The sequence below is a fragment of the Paramormyrops kingsleyae genome, chromosome 4 (genome assembly GCF_048594095.1).
Source record: "Paramormyrops kingsleyae isolate MSU_618 chromosome 4, PKINGS_0.4, whole genome shotgun sequence".
In the NCBI taxonomy this organism is placed as follows: Eukaryota; Metazoa; Chordata; class Actinopteri; order Osteoglossiformes; family Mormyridae; genus Paramormyrops; species Paramormyrops kingsleyae.
In genome coordinates this window covers 32393492-32411459 of record NC_132800.1, presented here as the reverse complement: position 1 = coordinate 32411459, position 17968 = coordinate 32393492, and the positions used below count along the sequence as shown (strand labels likewise).

Below are 17968 nucleotides of genomic sequence, written 5' to 3'. Positions count from 1 at the left end.
TATGGTGTTTAGGAGCCCAGATCCTGGGTGATTGTATATGCTTGATCTGAGGCTCGTTCTTGAGTACCTGTTATCAGGGAGCCCATCAGTTACTCCATGGTGGCACGACTGTAACATGTCTCACAAGGTTGAATCCCAACCGACTCGTTAGCTCTTCCTAGCCTCAGGCAGTCTTTGGGTTATGCAGCGTAAAATTGCATCTTGGCACCACACTTGTCTGTGTTAAGATGCCAAAACGTCACATGCACCAGATTTATAAGGTCCTCTGAGGAATTAAAGGCCCCTGCTGTCCTCCAATCCCATGATCTAAGTGATCATGTGTCTTCAAAGGAACCAGATCTTAAAGGTGTAGACCTTTTACTCGAGTCAAAGTTGGCCGTTGGTTGGTGTGTAGGATGGATGCTGTGGGTCACGGCTTCTGCATGAGGAAAACTTCCTCAATGATGACCTTTAGCTTCTAGTTCACAATATATTTTCTAGATTCTACATCTTTCTAGAGCTGTCTTCATTCCTGAAGATAACACATAAAAAAAAAGCCAAGCCTCCATATCGATTGGTGCTCCTTCCTTTCATTCTGCCTCGGTAATACGATTTATGGATTAAAAAAAGACATAGACCCTTTTCAACTGTCATGGCAGGGGAGAAGTGTGGGCGCCCTCCCCAAAGTACGCCTGTCGGCAGGGAAATTGTTAGCGGGCTTCTCAGGATACTGGTGGGAACCGGTGATAAGATGAACAAGGTTACACGGGGATGGTGGGGATGTCATTTGAGGACAAGAGTGGAGATGGGATTGATGGAAACGATAGAGGGCCGGAAACGAAAGAAACCTGAACGAGGAGTGAGAGAATTATATGGGTGTTGGGTCTGGGAGCATTTTTCCTGAGTCACAGGGAACAGAAATCGGTCTGAAATGATGATTGGGGACGAGGTACAGGTACAGCAAATGAATGCACTCTTCATATCACTTTGCTCTACCCCCAGGTCTTAAAAGCCCCTCCCCATAGGAAAAAAAAACGACAGCCAAAAACCCAATAGTCATAATCGTAATTCCCGGTCTCCAATCCCCTGTCTTCCGGCAGAGTACGATGCATCGGGCGTGGAAACGGGGAAGAAGTTCACTAAGTGCGGCACCTGCAAATACGGGGCGGAGTGCGACGAAGACTCGGAGGACATCTGGTGAGCGCTGCCATCCTCTGCCTCGGAGCTGGGACTCTCAGATGGGTCATCATTAATTCATATATATCTCTTCATGAGCGCCATTGATGTATTACTGCTCTACTTGCAGAATACTCCCATCCCAGCATGGTAACGTCCCAAAGCAGGCCAAAGATTGTGTGTTTGCGGGTACCGAGTGCCCCCTGCAAGCCCATGGGTATTGATTTTGGGTTTCTGCTGAGTTCTGAACAGCTTCCAGGACCCACAGAGTCCCAGCTCAATTTTTCTTAAAACAGCGCATGAAACAGTTGTTCGTCTGTAATTGAATTACATTTTCCCCTTTCTTTCACCATGGCCATATTGTCCTGCGGTTTCCTGCGCAGCAGTTTAAATAGGATTAAAATGCATATTTTCGTACAGAGCTGGTCTTGTGAAAGCCTTAATGAAATGCTCATGGCAGGTGTCTGCAGATACTGCACCATCAGGGTATGGAATCGCTTGCCTAGCTGGAGATACTGCTCTGTATGGAAAATATTAATATTTTATTTGTGGGGAAGAGTGGTCACTGAAAATATTTTTTCAAGTTTATTACTAGAGATGACCTTTCCATTCACTCCATTTATTTTTGTAAACACTTTGTTTACTCACACAAATGGCAAACAGATCCTGTAACACTAAAAACCCAACAACAAGAACTCACCAATGGCCTGGACACAGAAAGGCTTTCTTTTGTTCTGGGCGGGTCCCACTGTTTTTGCTCACGACTGGGGAATGTCCCTGTGTTCTAGGTGCATCTGCAACATCGACTGTAGCGGGCACAACGAGAACCCTGTATGTGCCACTGACGGCAACTCCTACAACAACCCCTGCCTCGTCCGTGAGGCGTCTTGCCTGAAGCAAGAGCAGATCGATGTCAAACACCTTGGAAGGTGTCTAGGTAAGTCTGTTAATGGAATTCGGGGGGGGGTGGTTTGGCAAGCCAACAAACGGCTGGAGCACCTCAAAGACCAAAGGGCAAGCAAACATTAATAAGGCTACCTTTATCAGACTTTCAACAGTAGACAACAAAAATAATTGGCCAAAAATGTTGCCTGGGGGCAATGGAGAACACAGAGACGTCGCCGTGACAACAAAACGAAGACTTTTGCTTCATCTCCCTTGTTGACCGGAAAACAAAAAAAACTCACCTTCTTTCATGCAGAAACTGATTGTTGAGAAGGTTCAGGAATATTTGCCTTTCAAACAGGATGAAGAGTGAAATATTCCTGGGCCAGGAACCAAGATGTGAAAGGCTGCCCTGAGCAGTGGGCTAAGGAAACTCAAACGGCCCCACAGGGGTTCAACACAAATATTAGTTACATCACAAAAGTTATGGGAAGCCCCCTGTAGAGTTTAAATCATCTATATTTCAACTGTAAACCAAATATGTAGAATTTATTGTGACCCTCATCACAGATGTACATCTGTTGACCTGGAAACCTGCTGTATCCGTTCATGCCAAGCTTCTTCGTCCATCTCCAATACTCCTCTTTCATCCTCTCTCAGTTTTATTAGCCCCCCCCCCCAATCCGGCTTCAGGCCATAATCCTGTTTTTAATCAACGGAAGGTCTGATTTATAGGGAGCACTCTAAGATGGAACTTCCTGTCGGCTACGAAGCAGTTGGGCAGCTAGCTGAGGTAACGTTTCCTGATCCTCTGCGCCGGGTTTGAAGCATGAGGGTGCAGGAAAACAAGAACCTGCAAACATCGCCTCGTGTTTTTGACGAGGAAGCTACCCTCGGGTTACCGGCCACATGACTCCATGTGACGCTCAAACCAAAAACGGGATTTAGAATGGAGTATGGTCGGCCACATGACCATGAAGCCTCTTAATCCTGTTTATTTATTTGTGCCTTTTTCCCTCAGCAGAGCCTAACGAAAGTGCATGTTAAATAATGCATTATGATCATAATAAATGGAAAAAGGGGGGAAAAAAAAAAGTGAAAGGCTTTTTTTTTTTTTCCCAGCCAGTGAAAGACCTTTTTAAAGTGAGCTTTGATTGCTGTGAGTGCCAAGGGCTCGCGGCTTGTTTCAGGACACGCCGAGAAGCAGTGTGGTTTGCGGACGTTAATAGGAAACCTTTCCATCTTCCTCTGATTATGAAGTGCTTTGATTACCACCCAATGAGTAAAAGTAAGAGTCTTTCTGCCATGTCTCTAGCGGTTGGGGAAGTTGACCAAACGGGCTTCGGGCTTCATAAGTAACAGCCAAGCTGACCACAGTTTGCACCTTGCTTTTATTAAAACAGGCCGGTTTCCTCTGTTTTCTGGTTGGGCAGTAAGTCGACCTTGAACCCCAAAAGGTTTTCTTGTCTTTCTCAAGAGTGTTTAGTTCCTCTCCTCTGTTGTTTCCTGGCATTCTCTCATTCCCTCTTTCACACACCATTTTGTTTTTTCGTATAGATGATGTAGTGAAGGATTGCCACTCGCTTCTATTAAGCTCCACTGTTGCGAAAGGAATTACGTAAGAATAAAGTGAAACTTAATGTCTGACCCGTTAAGAGTAGAGATGAGTCAGAAACAGGCCAAGCTATGGAGGGAGGTAAAATGAGATTAAGAGCTGGGGTTTTGGAGACTGATGGACAGGGGTGTCTTCCAGACACATCCGGGTCCTGGGTGGTAGGAATGGTTCATATCACTCCTGCCACAGAGGGGAACTTTAAATCCCAGGATGTATATTAATTGCATTGTTAGCATTAGCTTAGCATTAGCAGACCTTAGCTCAAACCCATATTAACTTCATGCAATAAGGCCTTTTACTTCAGTATAGGAGAATGATGAGCATTAATAACAGCTGGGTTCTAATGAATGGGTGATGCATTTGCCTGCTATTGCTGCAGTTTGAATCTCTCACCCATGTCCAGTTTTCTTTGAGTACATATTCACTTTGATATGTCAAAGCTCTGCATTTTGCTCCAGGTTGATCCGGCTGTTGGTTTTTTGACAGGTTTTGATCTCGTCCTTTTTCACGCCTTTCAAGTATCAGATTAAATATTAAACGCTCAAACAGGTGGAGGATAAAAGTTTTAAAAATCGTACTTTTTAATCTGCATCAGGCCAAATAAAAAACCAAAAATACCTCAGTAAAAAAATACCTTTCCGACAAACTTGAGTCACTCTCTCATTGGCTTCGTTATTGCATTCAGGCCGAGCCCACTGTGACCTTGCGTATATTTTATTTTCAAAAGACCATCCTGAATAATTTAACCTATAAATCACAAGCAAATGGACGTCAGAGAGCATTTTCACTGTGGAACTGCGGCACAAGCGAAGCCTTTGTTCCACATAGCAGAAATTAATAACGAGGGGCTCTGTATACACAAATGTGTCAGACCTTTACCCCTAACCAACCAGTTCTTGACAGTTCAGTTATCAACCTAAATTAAAAACTCATAAATATACTTTTGGCGGGGCCTGTTTTTTCATTGGTCATAATTTACCACTTGGATCCAGTGCTTCTCTTGTTGCAGTTTTGTGTCATTTAGATAGCATTGGGAGCTACTTCCCCTTAGCCAAGAAAGCATTTTCCACCATGTCGTTTTACATGTAAGTATCACATGGATGCTATGTGGCATGCTTTGGGGCGGGGGGGGGTGCTTATTTGCTTCAGACTGCAGGGAAAGAGTGCTATATGAGCAGATCGGCTATTCCCGTTGTTTCCTGTAGAGGGCAGAAGAGAGCAGCATTGCTGGCGTTGTTGCGAGTGTCACCGTGAGTATTGGGGCCCCAGGCTGGCAGTAATGCTAGGCTCTTATCCCCTCTAACATGATCCCACCTGCCAGACCGCTCTCATTGCCAAGAGGAACACCAACCCCCTCTGGCAGCGCGCTTTGTTTCTTAAAACAAAAGTATTCCTCTGTGCTTCTGGCGATTACGGTCAGGTGGAAAGAGTTCCCTTTCGCTTTCCGTCGCACCCCAGCTTGACGTCGACCTCAAAATGCACGCAATGCCGGTTAAATAACAATAGAAGCATCTCCAGCTATTTCACATCACCAGAGGATTCTCTCTGTCCCCTTGGCACCCACGTCGACTGGATATACTGCGTGACCAACCAAACATGGAGGGTCTCCGCATTATAACCCCCGATGTTATGACAGCGTCGTCTTCCCCGAGCAATCAAAGCGCCACGTTAACGTTTCATCCTCCGCCCCCCCCCCCACCTAGTCTGCGCTCTCATGCATGCCTGCTTTTCCGGTGCTCCGTGATCTTTTTATCTGATGCGCCGTCCGCCCGACTTCCGAGCCACCCGATGAGCGGAGACTCTCTCCAAACAATGCGTATCGTACAGAGCGACTTCCCGCACAAATAAAGCATCAGAGCGTAATGGAAAAGAAGAAGCGGCAGGCGCTCCTGGAGAGCTTAAGCTCTGCAAGGAGGCGGGTGGGAGGTGGTCTCTGCAGCTTTTTGTTGACGTCTCCTCGCCCTCGGCTGCTTTACTCATGCCGTCGCTCCTCATTTGCATGCAGAGCGATGCCACTTGTCTTCCCGGCCTATCAGGACAACTGTGGGCCACGTCAAGCCGGGATGTCTGTTACTAGTATGGAGAGATGCGTCTGTGTGAATTTCGCTTCTGTTTCCTGTCTGGGCACCAGTCCACACCCCCCCCTTTCCAGTCTCGGCTGCCAGTACATGGCATCATCCGGCCCCAAAGTCGGCTGTTCGTTCTCATCCTTCCACCTCTTAGTCGCTTCTGATTCTCCCTTCCAGTCCCCCTGTTTGCGTAATTCTTTTTTTTTGCAGACTGTCCTAAAGCGAAAGCCCTACCCACCAGACCTCTGTCTCTGGCTTTTAACAGAACCGTAACTTACAGATTTGCAAATACTCTGCGCCGCTTCCATCCCCACTAGTCTTCTCAATTAATGTGGCAAATGATAAATTTCCTTCCCAAGATGGACGACTCAACAGCTCCTCCTCTTCTTCTTCCTAATTCTAAAAGTGCCTCTGTGTTGTCATCAGAAAACCCCATGATCTCCCTGAATGCGGTGCCCACCCGCTCGCTTGATTCCTCAACGTTTTTCCCATTGATTTCTTGGTGGAGTGATTTCTGGCCGGACGACGTGCTCCGGGCACCCCTGAGAGTTCACTTCAGGGTCACAAACCCCATGCCTTTCTTACGGGGACCTGAGATTGAGTGTATCAAACTGGGCTCTGTCTTACAACAGTAGCTAGTGAATTATGTGGATCATACTCTAACCCAGGGTTATTCAAATCACGGTGCTCGAGGTCCACTGCTGGTTTTCCAGCCTTCCTTTACCTGTCAGTCAGGTGTGAAGCCTCCAGCCAATCAGAATCAGTGATTATTAAACTAACTACCTGGGAGAACTTGAAACAAGGCCTGGATTTGGAATCGAGGTCCAGATTTGAAGAACCCTGCTCTAACCTGTGTTCCGTTTATGTTATTCAGCCTCTCTTTCCTTCCTGGCTTTAAGCTATAGTACAATCAGCCTCCCAGGGAGGTGATTCTTACCCCAAACACATGTTTTTACATCCCTCTTGTGTACAGACTGTGCCGATATGTGGGTGAGAAACAGAGCTTGTGGGACGTCCCTACAAAAGAAACGCCCTCTTTGCCAAGTCTTTTGTTCTTTGACAATTTTCACCTCTTTTTGTGTTTTATTGTTTTGGATTTGGACTCATTAATTCCATTGAGATCGATGAAACCCCCCAACAATGCAATGGTAAAGGAATTGATACAAAGGTGTGTGTGTGTGTGTGTGTATCTGTGAGTGTTTGTCTATAAGACACTGAGAAAGACACACTTAGTACCCATTTGGTTGATGGTTTATATGCCACAACACAGTTAACTCGGTAACATTTGCGATTATGTCCTTCATTTAATGTTTTATTCATGTGGGATAAATAATCCTTTGTGTTTTACCCACGGCCGGCGTCAGTCTGGTTTTGTCTGAACTTTGAAATGGCATTTAATCTGGGAAATTTGCAGTGAGTCCATGCCATTAAATACGGGCAGTGTGAGCACCAAGGGCGGTCGGTGCCCGCATGGTCGTTAGCGGCGGCCTCGTCTGTCCCTCTGAAGCCCCAGAAGCGACTCCATCCCCGGGCGATCCTTTGTCCCGCCATCCATATTTGTGACAAATCGTAAACGGGAGGCTCCTCTGTCCGCAGGATCGCCATCGCCAGGGAAACCGACTGTGTGGTCATGTGTGCCACGCTGAGGATAATATACTCATCCCTCCCCCATGTCCAGTGTGATGCTTTCATCGTCCCCTTGCATAACAGCCCCAGCTTCTGTGAAAATAAACTCCCTGCGCTTTTACGAATGGCCAGTAGGGGGTGGTGCGATTCTCATGTTCTGAAACGACTGTGACCGATTTGCACAAATGTGAGGTGAAGTGCCTGGCCGCTGACTGTCTTTTACCCTGCTTTCAGACAAGTTCGGGAAGAAAGACGGCGATCTCTCGAAGCCCGATATCATGGGTAAGACATCCCGAAACACTTCACACCGCCCAACTGTCCCTTCACTGCCTGCACGCAAAGGCACGTCCGAATGCTGAGTCTGAATTCAGGCGCACTGGCGTGTGTTTTTCCTGTGCTCTGGGCTCACTGTGTCATTACTTTCTAGCATGCCCTCAGAGGTGTATTGTGGTGAGCGCCCTCTAGAGCGCCACGCGGGGGTGGCGGGTGTCAGAGCTTCCTGCCTTTACAAGGCAATGTGACCTGCTCCAGGGGGTGGGGCTTCAAGCCGGCATGGCGACCATGTTCTGAGCCAGCTCCGGGATTCGTATACCGGCCCTCGTAAAACAGGGCAGTGCCCTGGCATCCGCTGCCTTGCAGGCGACAGTGGTGAGTCATGGGCGTATCGGAGCATGTGTGAATTATTCACCCACTATGATCCTGACACAGAGTTCCAGGCACACCCAGAACCCTGACAGTGACCCAGGAGAATGTTTGTGTCCATCTGCCTTGCTCCTAATAAGCAGAACGTGTTTCACGCGCTCCCAGTTAATTAACGCTAAAAAAAAAAAAACGCTATCGATGATTGAATTACATAATTTGGCAAACAGGCTCATTATCGAGATGGATATGAGCAGCACATGCTCATTACCACCCCACCCAGCGTCTTTTTAGGAAGTTCACGAGCCTGTTTTCCGACCGGCGGGTTCGCAAGCAAACAGCAGAGGAGTGTCTCTGTCGCTCGTGGCGCCTCTACGCGGCTATTATAATACTTCCTGTTGCTCTCGTTTACTTCCTGTATACGAGGAAAGCACGTCAGGTATCACCGAATTACCAAAAAATAATATTTGAATTGACAAGTCCAGAAGGAGTCATTAAAAATCAGTATCAAACATGCTCATTAATATTATTATTGAAAATTACGTGTCTCTATTATAATGACCCTCCCCCCCAAAACCAGGGCACATGCTTGGTCATAAATTTTTTTTGCTATTTTTATGTATATAGAAAGCAGACACCTAGTCCTCCCCCCCCCCCCAGGTTGGCGAAATCTACAGAGAGGAGAAATATATTTCTGGCTACGGGCCTGTTAGAAAGGGCATTTATTTTATAGGCTTTCTAGGAGTGGAATCGTGTGTGGTGACACGGCTATGGGCCAGAGGCCGGGTCCATAGTGACCCCGAGGTACAGCAGCATGGCCAGCAGGAGGCGCCACACGTCCTGGGAAGACGGGGCAGCTGCCATTCACTTCCTTTATCGCCCGTTGCCTGCTCTTGGGCCAAGTTGGTCATTTAGCTCTTACTCTCTGCAGAGTAGCTGCTTCATAAATATCATAAATGATATGCACGATCGTTTAGCGTGCGTGCAGCGAGAGTGTTGCGGCGGGTCGTGCGAAATCGCCGGCAGACTCGCATCTGCACTATTTCAAAAGCAAAGATGTCTCGTGATCTTATGAAGTCCCCTTTGCCCTACGATTCCGATCTCAGGAACATCTGCGGATGTTCCACCTAAAACTCGGCTGCACCTGAAAATCGATAACATGTCGGAGTTTCGATTTGGCTCTAAGTAACCCGCAACTTTTTAAAATGGTATTATTAAGAAATAGCAAAAGATTTTTCCCAAGATATTCATAATTGTCTTATTCTAAATGCTCCATTATGTTTAATACGCTGCTATGTTTGTTTTAATGGCAATTATAATTGAGATAATTTACGACATTTATGACAGTTTATGCAGTTGGATAGAAGGTGCAGTTGGGTGAAGTTGCTATGGTTACCCAGCATCAGTATCAGTAGCTCTGTAAAGGGCACAGCCTCTGAGTCAGTGGTTGTCTGTGATGAGACCTTGGTGTTTGAACCCGCAGACACTACAGAACAGGATGACGGGTACCCCGGCAACCCGACGCCCTGCTCCGACAGCTACGCTGGCTTCTGTGTGCACGGCAAGTGCGAGATCAAGTACAACATCGCCACCTGTCGGTGAGTGCTCGTCTCTGCGCCGAGTGGTGGTGGGGGGGGGTGCCGTCTTCGTGGGGCTCCCAGTTAAATGCCTTTCTGTGTCACCTGGCAAACGCAGCGAGCGACAGAGCCGAGAAGTCTCCCGCCACCTTCACTGTGAATATCGTGAGAATCGTGAGAATCGTGAGACACGAACACTACTAGAGCTGGATTTAGTTCCTGCTGAATTACCTCCGGTACCCTTTCTTTCACAGCTGCCAGCCTGCTCTCCGTAGATCACTAAATTCCCCCCGTTAATATCCATTAAATGCCAAAATAATTTCCCCAGTCGGGATGCCCCTTCTACTACCTTTATCCGTGGCTTTCTGCGTTGTTTTAGGAGGAAAAGATTTCTGTTTTCACATCTGGCAGCTTTGTATCAAGAGCCCAGTTTTATGTAATGTAGTGGATCATTTTACAAAATAAATGTATCATGATCATCAGTGTGATTTCAAAACCATAAATCATAATTATTGTAAACTGCTAAAGAAGAATGTGATCTCAACACATTTGCCTTTGGTGTTAGCATGTTTGCCAGATGTTAAACTGAGCTCCATCTGCAATTCAAACATGTCTGATGCAACAAATAATATTGTATATCTACTGAGGCTTTTCTACTTTAGAAAATCCCTTGGCACTTCTCCTAACTGAGATATGATGCATTATCATCAAAAGGATTGGAGCAAAGCTTGAGATTAAACGCCAGGAGACGGTGGCCTTGTTTTAATAACTCTCGGAATTAGATCATATGAACAGCATTCACTGTTAAGTTCAGATCAAATTATACATTGCTATTTACTGTGTGTTCCCCTCAGTTACTGTTTACTATGCTGTATAATTTCCAGAGTAACTCACTTGAATAATCCATCCATCCATCCATCCTACTTCCACAGCCACATGTCCAGTACAGGGTCAGAATGAGGCAGGAATCTTTCCCAGGAATCACAGGGCACCTTCCTGGTCGGTGATTCTAATCCATGTCAGGGCGCACAAAGCCACACACAGTTATCCGCCAGTTCCCCTAACTGCATGTTTTTCAAACAGCGCGGAGAAATCAGAGGTACAAACACAGGGAAAGGATGCGAAAATCAAGACCTTGATTTTTTTGTTCCCCCCCCCCCCCAGCAATAGAAGCACTTTCACCAGAAAACCTGAAGCAGCTATGCTGAAAGTAGAGTAGAAAGAAAGAAAGAAAGGAACTGGACTGGGTGAATGCTCTGGCACAGGCTCAGCCGTGAGGAATGTCCGTACAGTGTGGATATAGGAAGGCATTTCTCAGGAATGCTGCCGTGTTACACATTATAGACTGAGTACATATGGTCAGCGCATAATGGTGGCTATAATACATCAATGGGACTGAAAACGTGCGTTATCAGTCCGGCTGGCTGCCTTTCCAGCGAGCCGGCTGTCTGGGGAACGCTGGAGCAGCAAACTCCCTCATCTGTGCATTCTCTCATTCATCTCTTAGCCTCTTTGTAAAACCCTAAGAGGAACGTATGACCTGGCGCCCATAGAACGTGAAAGACCCGCATCCTTAAACGTCTGCTGTTGTGTTTTCTTTGCTTCTGCTCCTGTAAACGCGCTTGAAAAAGACGGGGCCATCCTGCGCTGATATTACAGTGTCAACAGTCTCCCAGAGGAAGGGCCGTGGAATCTTAGCTAATTCTACCAGAGCTGGATAATTTGGTGGATTTTTTTTTATGGAACGAACCCAGCATTCTTAATATCAATGTAACCTTCCCCACTCCAGACTTTAGTAGTGTGCAAATATAATCTTTATTTTATTTATATATATTTTTTTGCAGAAATTTCAACTATTTTCTCATATCCTTCCAAGGCTTCTGGTCCTCGGTGGTTTACAGCCAGGGTGGGGGGGGGGGGGGCGGGGGGGAGGCAGTGGTGCTCAAGGGAATGTTTTTGTCTCCATCCTCAGATGTGACTCGGGATACAAGGGCCCTCAGTGCGACGAGACGCAGGACTTCAACATCCTGTACGTGGTGCCGAGTGGGCAGAAGCTGCACTACGTGCTGATCGCGGCCATCATCGGAGCTGTGCAGATCGCCATCATCGTCGCCGTGGTGATGTGCATCACCAGGTAGGCGGGAGCGGGGTGGGGAGGGGGCGGCTGAGCCACATCACAACTTTTGGAGAAAAAAAAACCGACTGTTCTTATTGTTTTATTTTAATCAAAAATGCTGGACTTTAAACGACTTTAACTGAAACTGCATTACCATACAGACCGGGCACTAGTTAGTAAATAATTAGTACATTTCAGTTGTTCTGTGCGATTTTAGTCTTTTACTATTACTGTGTATGTCTTGTGCACGATCACATTCCCATTTACACATTACTGTTGACAAGAGTGGATTATTATTTTTGGTAAAACATACTCCAAGGTCATTCAGCCAGAATCGAGGGGTTTTTATAAATAAAGCTCAACTGGCTGCGGACTGGTCTATTTGGCTAAGTCTGACGGGGGCTGGATCGGGGTGAGAACAGAGAGAGCTGGAGGAATTTTCCACCTGAGGATAATTACCTCATTAAACTGCCTTTACTTGGTCATCTGTTGTCTCTTGTTGTCTCAAATTTAATCATATCCCTTTAGCCTCCATTAAACACATCTAGAGCCGATTTTTAAGGCTTGCTAGATGTCTTATTTTTCCTTGAATGCATGGCTAAAAGAAAAAAAAAATTACCTATTAGTCCATTCTTATCAAATTAATAATCATAATTGCTGCAATTACAGCTGCATGAATGGTGATGTCCAATTTGGGCATTATTCTCTGATTCAGGTTGGCTCTCATCATTTATTTTATTGTATTTTATCGTAATTACTCATTCACCATGGCAGCATTCACTTAACACAAAGGGCCGGACATCTCGACAAAAAGGTGTAACTTTCACATTTCCTTCTTCCCTAAGGTCTTTCTGGGACCTTAGACTCGTTGGTCACATTCCTCCTACACATCGCAGTGCACACTGACTGTCTGTGCACACCATTAGTTTTCCTGTAAAGATATACAATAGCAAGGACGCACCATTTTCTAAATGTCCACCTATTCCTGACTTAGACCTTTACTGCAGTAAAAAGTAAAACATCTTGTACTATTTTGATGAGAGGGGAGAAAAAATTATTTTAGTTTCAAATTAAATTTTCGAAGGAGGGCCGCACATTTGCCAACAGAATCCTGGGAGTAACTTTGAGACGCTGCGGAAAAGGATCTGGTCAGACGCTCCTGGCCATTTCATTACCGGGCCAGTGAGGAAAAGAAGGCCCGGCTGCCCCACCTTTCTGAATGCTGAGCGGCGTGGAAGTAAAGCCTGCTCTCTGCGACATAAAGCTTAATGGAAGAATCACTGAGCGATATCCACTCGGAAACTGGTGCTTAAAAAGAGGGAGCCACCCCGGCCGGGGATAAAACACGTCAGTGTGCATGGTCCTTGATGATCTGAACAGCGATCAAATAAATAGCGTAGTCGTCAGGGAAACGGCATGACCTCAGCAAAGTGACATCATTCAGATTCCAGGGCGACTCGGACTCCTGCGAAGCATAATATTTGCAAGTTATTCATTTAGCAAACACTTTTATCCAAAGCGACATACATTTTTGAGAAAGCGGGGGCAGATAGTCCCTGGTGCATTTGGGGTGAAGGGCCTTGCTCAGGGGCTGAATGGTGAAATTCAGTTCGCTATAGAAGTTTGTTTAGCTAGTTATTGAAAGGTTGTTTTCGTTATAACGACAAACGAGGAGATTAAGATTTGATGATACCTGAGTTTCTTTCTCTCTCTCCTTTCAGGAAATGTCCCAAAAACAACAGGGGACGTCGGCAAAAGCAAAATCTCGGACATTTTACCTCCGATGGTTCCTCCCGGATGGTATAGCTTTTGATACATTTTCTTACCACGTGGAATACATTTTTAATGATTTTTTTTTTCGTTTTGTTTTGCATTCCTTTCTTGAGAACAAAACAGAAGAATGAAGATATTTATTTCAGGGGCCTTATCGTTCAGTTTAGTTGCTCCCCTTTCCCGGACATAGGGGTGCCTGCTCCGGGAGCACACTGTAGCTACAGACTGTTCAGAAGAAACCGACAATGAAGCGGCTTTTTTTTCGTTTTTGTTTTTTTTTTAAAAATTCTTTCTTTACGGAGCCTCGTTGAGGGTGGTCGCTTTTATCGGCGATTATGACGGTATCCCGTGATTTGTACGGTAATTTTACGGACTTCTGCATCATGGAATGTACTATTTATTGGGAACAATAATTCTTGACTTCTCCATATTTCTTTTGCTTTTTCTGTTTTTTTTTTTACTACTTTATTTTAATTTTTTTTGCAATTGATGTGCAGCTGAACACCAAATGCAGTTTTAAATGGATAAAATGTTAGCCAGCGCGGTTTAATCATTTACATTTATTCTTTAATATGTAATCCAATGAATAGAACACACTGTGTTTGACTAGTTAACATTTTTAATCGTTTTTTTTTTTTCGCTATTTTGTTTTAATGTTATTATGAGTATAATTTGTAGAAACTGCATATCGCATGACTTGTGAAAATGTGTTCCGTGACGTAGTTTTAACTTAAATTAAACGCTGTACTGTATGTTCTGGACAGACCTGTACTTTCCACATGGGCGCTATCATTCTGATTTCTCCAGCCTGGTTTGAATGTTTCAATGGGTCTTGATGTATGATTTGTGAGGACCCTGGACCATGTGACGAGTGATGTCAGCATATGTGAGGGAGGTATGAAAAAATTTATCGTGTCTATTGAGAGGCTTTTGTTTGCAGAACCACACCTGGAGAGTTCTGTGAATTATTCCTGGGGGAGAGGATTACAACATTATCACGTTCCAGTTCCCAGTGTTGTAGCATATTGAGACTCGGAGGATGGAAATTGATCTTTTGATCGGATTCTTTTTCGTTTCTTGTCTTGACCCATTAATCTTTTAGCTGTCACAGAAATGGGTGTCAAAGAGGAGTTTGTTTTGAAAAGCAGTACCTTAAAATGAACGAAATAATTGGAATCAAAATCCAACACAGGCCATTTAATATTTAAATTATTTTAGGAGAAAAAAAACAAAATGGGTTTTGAAACGGGACATCAGACTGTAAGAAATTGTATGTTTTAAGATCTTTAGATCAGATTTTAATCACATAACTTTTTGGACAAAAATACGTCTTAATACGTCTGACAATTTGAATATGATGATAGTCTCAAGGTAGAACAAACAAAAAAAAAGATTCATCAATATGTAATTAATTTAAAACCTGATTGTGTAAACTAACGAGGGTCTGCTGAAGAGGGTCTCTCTGGTTACATCTGGTAATAGTTTGTCGAAAGTAGCGAATCTACTTGTTGTTAACCATCAAGCGGTGACTTAAAATGTGAGTAGAATGTGTTTGTTTGACGTTATTGATATTCTGCATGTAGGAATTTATGGTCAACCATTTCTGTCTCAAACAATGAAAAAAATAAAAAAAAAAACTTTTTTTTAACGTCCCTATGCATTCTGCTGGGTTGTTTATATTGTTTATATAGAAACCTGTCATAATGTCTTTTAATGTCTACACTTATAATGCCATTAATTCCTCTTTGCCGCAACCCAGTCTTCCATTACATGCCATATTTATATTTGCATAAATAGAAACGGCTCATTTGTAAGCAAGCAAAGGCTGCTCTAATTTGAGGCCATTTTAGTAGCCACAACACTGTAGGATGTCTAATATATATATTTTGTGAACCCACAAAGTATTTGGCCCCCTGTCAGATTTTAATTATCTAATTAATTATTAGTTACTAATGCATACATTTGTTAAATGTGTATAATTTACAATATTTTATTAGTGTTCGTTCCATAGGATTTTTTAAGTTCTATCTTTCCACAGTTTTGATGGACTTTTATACCGAAGTGTTGCCTTTAAAGTCTCCGGAAATTGGTAAAAGCTTTAATGGCCCGCTAAAGTAAAACCTTGTTTGGAATATGAAGGGTGAAGAAAATCTTCGAACCTTGGCGACAGTTTAACTTCCCGACAAACAGGCTAGTGCCACGGAAACATCCCTGGAAAGACGGCGGGTATTTATTCCGTTTATTTATTGCGTTTATTTATGCTGTTCGTTAGGCTTATTTCAGTACTATTAGTATTTGTCAGTTCTTTGGAGAAGCCAGGCAGACAGAGCGGAGCGACATGAGCCACGCGTTTCCCATTCAGGAGACGTTAACGTGCGGCTCAAGCCCGCAGGGTCTCCGTTGACGGGATTAATGAGGCCGCCATCAGCCACCACTGCGTGCATCACCACGGGGGACCCGGCACGGACTGAGCATGCTCACTGGCCTGTGTGTATGACCCCTGCCAGCTGCACCGGTGCGGATCTGCGTGCGGACGCCACGGAGTGGTATCGGGGCCATTTGCATACACACACACCGGATGAGGCTTCTCAGATTTGTTTTCTTCCCTCGTGTGAATCCGAGCACAGGAACCCACCCACGGGAATATGCATCCTACTGAAAAGTGTTGGTTCCATAAGTAGAATTTCAGCAGGGGACAGGGGGGGCTGTGTGAAAATAAACTGGAGAGCGGACTCCTGTGTCGGGTGGTGGTGGCCAGGGAGTGTGTGGGGGGGGGGGGCTGAAATGTAAATGAGGAGAGATTGCCCTCCTCTGTGTAATTATAGACGGAGCTGTGGGGGCTGCTGCAGCTGTTGGCTTCAATTGACATGCTTCACCTCCCCCCCCCCCCTCCCCCCCGGTAAGCAACTACCTGCTTTTATGCACGGTGTGACATGCGAACCAAGCACCCTGACCTCATATTCTGCTAAAATGTAACATTAAAAAAATACACAATAGACGCGATGACAACACAGGGTCATGTGACCAACTCACCAACTCTCACCCAGCTAACATGCCCATTTTGCTATTCTATTGTTTTTTTTCTATGGTATAAGACTTAGCTACGAACATTAATTATATATTGCTTCCTTGCAATGAAATAAGCTGAAAAAATGTCTGTTCCTAACTAGTTCCTAAATAGTATGTATTTTAAATGTATTGGGTAGATACATTTTTCACTTCCAGGCAAAAAGCAGGTTGCTATAACCTCTGTAGCCCCCTGCTCCTTCTCTGAGGATTAATTGTGGATTGTGGATCACTGAGAGTCCAACATGCTGCACTTCTTTGTGGGAGGAAAAGACGTCGTTCTCTGAAACAGGAACTGACTCGAGGGAAGGCAACCTTTATCTCATCGGGGACGACTTTTTCACATTCGCGCAAAAATGTAGCCTTAGCCAGGGAAGTCGAGGACATGCACACCAAAGCAGGCGTACGGGCATGCTCACCTGAATATATCACATAATGTAGTGAGATACGACACCTCGGGGCATGACAAGGGCTGGCCTACTTGATGATATGCTGCCATTCGCAATCTGCACGGTGTCCCTGCTTTCGCTTCCAGGTCCGTGAGCTCGCTCGCACGCACATAAAAATGCGATTCTCTCGAATCACTTCAGAAAGGCCGCCATCCCGAACATACAGATTCACGCCAGCTGCCAGGGTGAATTGGGGGCCGTGCATCTTTGGGAAGAATAAAAAATAAAATGCGGCCATTTTCTCCGGGCCATCGGCGCTCGCAGATAAACGGCCGACGGCTAATGTAGCGTAATCCGTCTATCACTGCGACGCATCAAGTTTTTATACACTTCCCCAGCCTGGGTGCGACATTTGGATATTTTAAAACCTACAAAGGGTAAAATAAACCCATGGGGTCTCCTATGTAGGTTTCGTGCAGTATTATCAGAGTGGGCTTAGCAGTAGGAATGCTATTCTCAGTGTAGTTATCTTCTATGTCAATAGCATTGCTAAGTCCCCTTAGGATACATGCAGTGGATTACAGTACAGTACCCCAGTGTGAGTCTATCTGTCAGCAGCATCTATAGCCTTAAACACCTTCTCCAAGCCACTGCACTCAGTGCATTACGTGAAATATCTTCTTTAAAAAAATATCACAATCTTGTGAAAAAAATAAAATATGGCAGGACTAGGCTGGCTTGTGCGGTTCATTGCAGCAAAAGCCTTCTCAAACGTTCGAGGTCAACAGAAAGATAATTCTAAGCCCCGGACTATGCCGGTCAGAATATCAATCCTATTCATTCTGTCAGTCTAGACCCTAAACCAACAGGTCCAATATGCCTTTATCGTTTTTTATGCACTATTCTCTGGGTATGAAGTGTGAGACAAGAGTGAACCAGAAGGCTCATGCGATGAAACACGCGGGTAAAATTCACAACCTTGGCTAAAAGCATATGGTAATTCCTTATGTTCACAGTTGTTGCTGTGAAAGAATTACATATCGCGGGGTGAGTCAATC

At 44.9% G+C, this 17968-nt stretch overlaps 1 protein-coding gene and 1 long non-coding RNA gene across 2 annotated transcripts in view; one reads left to right on the top strand and one right to left on the bottom strand.

The window, feature by feature from the left end:
• The window catches only part of tmeff1a (transmembrane protein with EGF-like and two follistatin-like domains 1a), a 55617-nt gene extending 40510 nt beyond the window's left edge, over positions 1–15107 (top strand). The window contains exons 5-10 of the mRNA XM_023815646.2: positions 1080–1176; positions 1944–2092; positions 7585–7632; positions 9473–9587; positions 11539–11700; positions 13404–15107. Coding sequence (XP_023671414.1) covers positions 1080–1176; positions 1944–2092; positions 7585–7632; positions 9473–9587; positions 11539–11700; positions 13404–13488 — 656 coding nt within the window. The 3' untranslated portion in view covers positions 13489–15107. The remainder of the gene's footprint in view (positions 1–1079; positions 1177–1943; positions 2093–7584; positions 7633–9472; positions 9588–11538; positions 11701–13403) is intronic.
• LOC140588822 (uncharacterized) overlaps positions 1–17968 on the bottom strand; it is a 90026-nt gene that overhangs the window by 36089 nt on the left and 35969 nt on the right. The gene's annotated exons all lie outside the window — the stretch shown is intronic.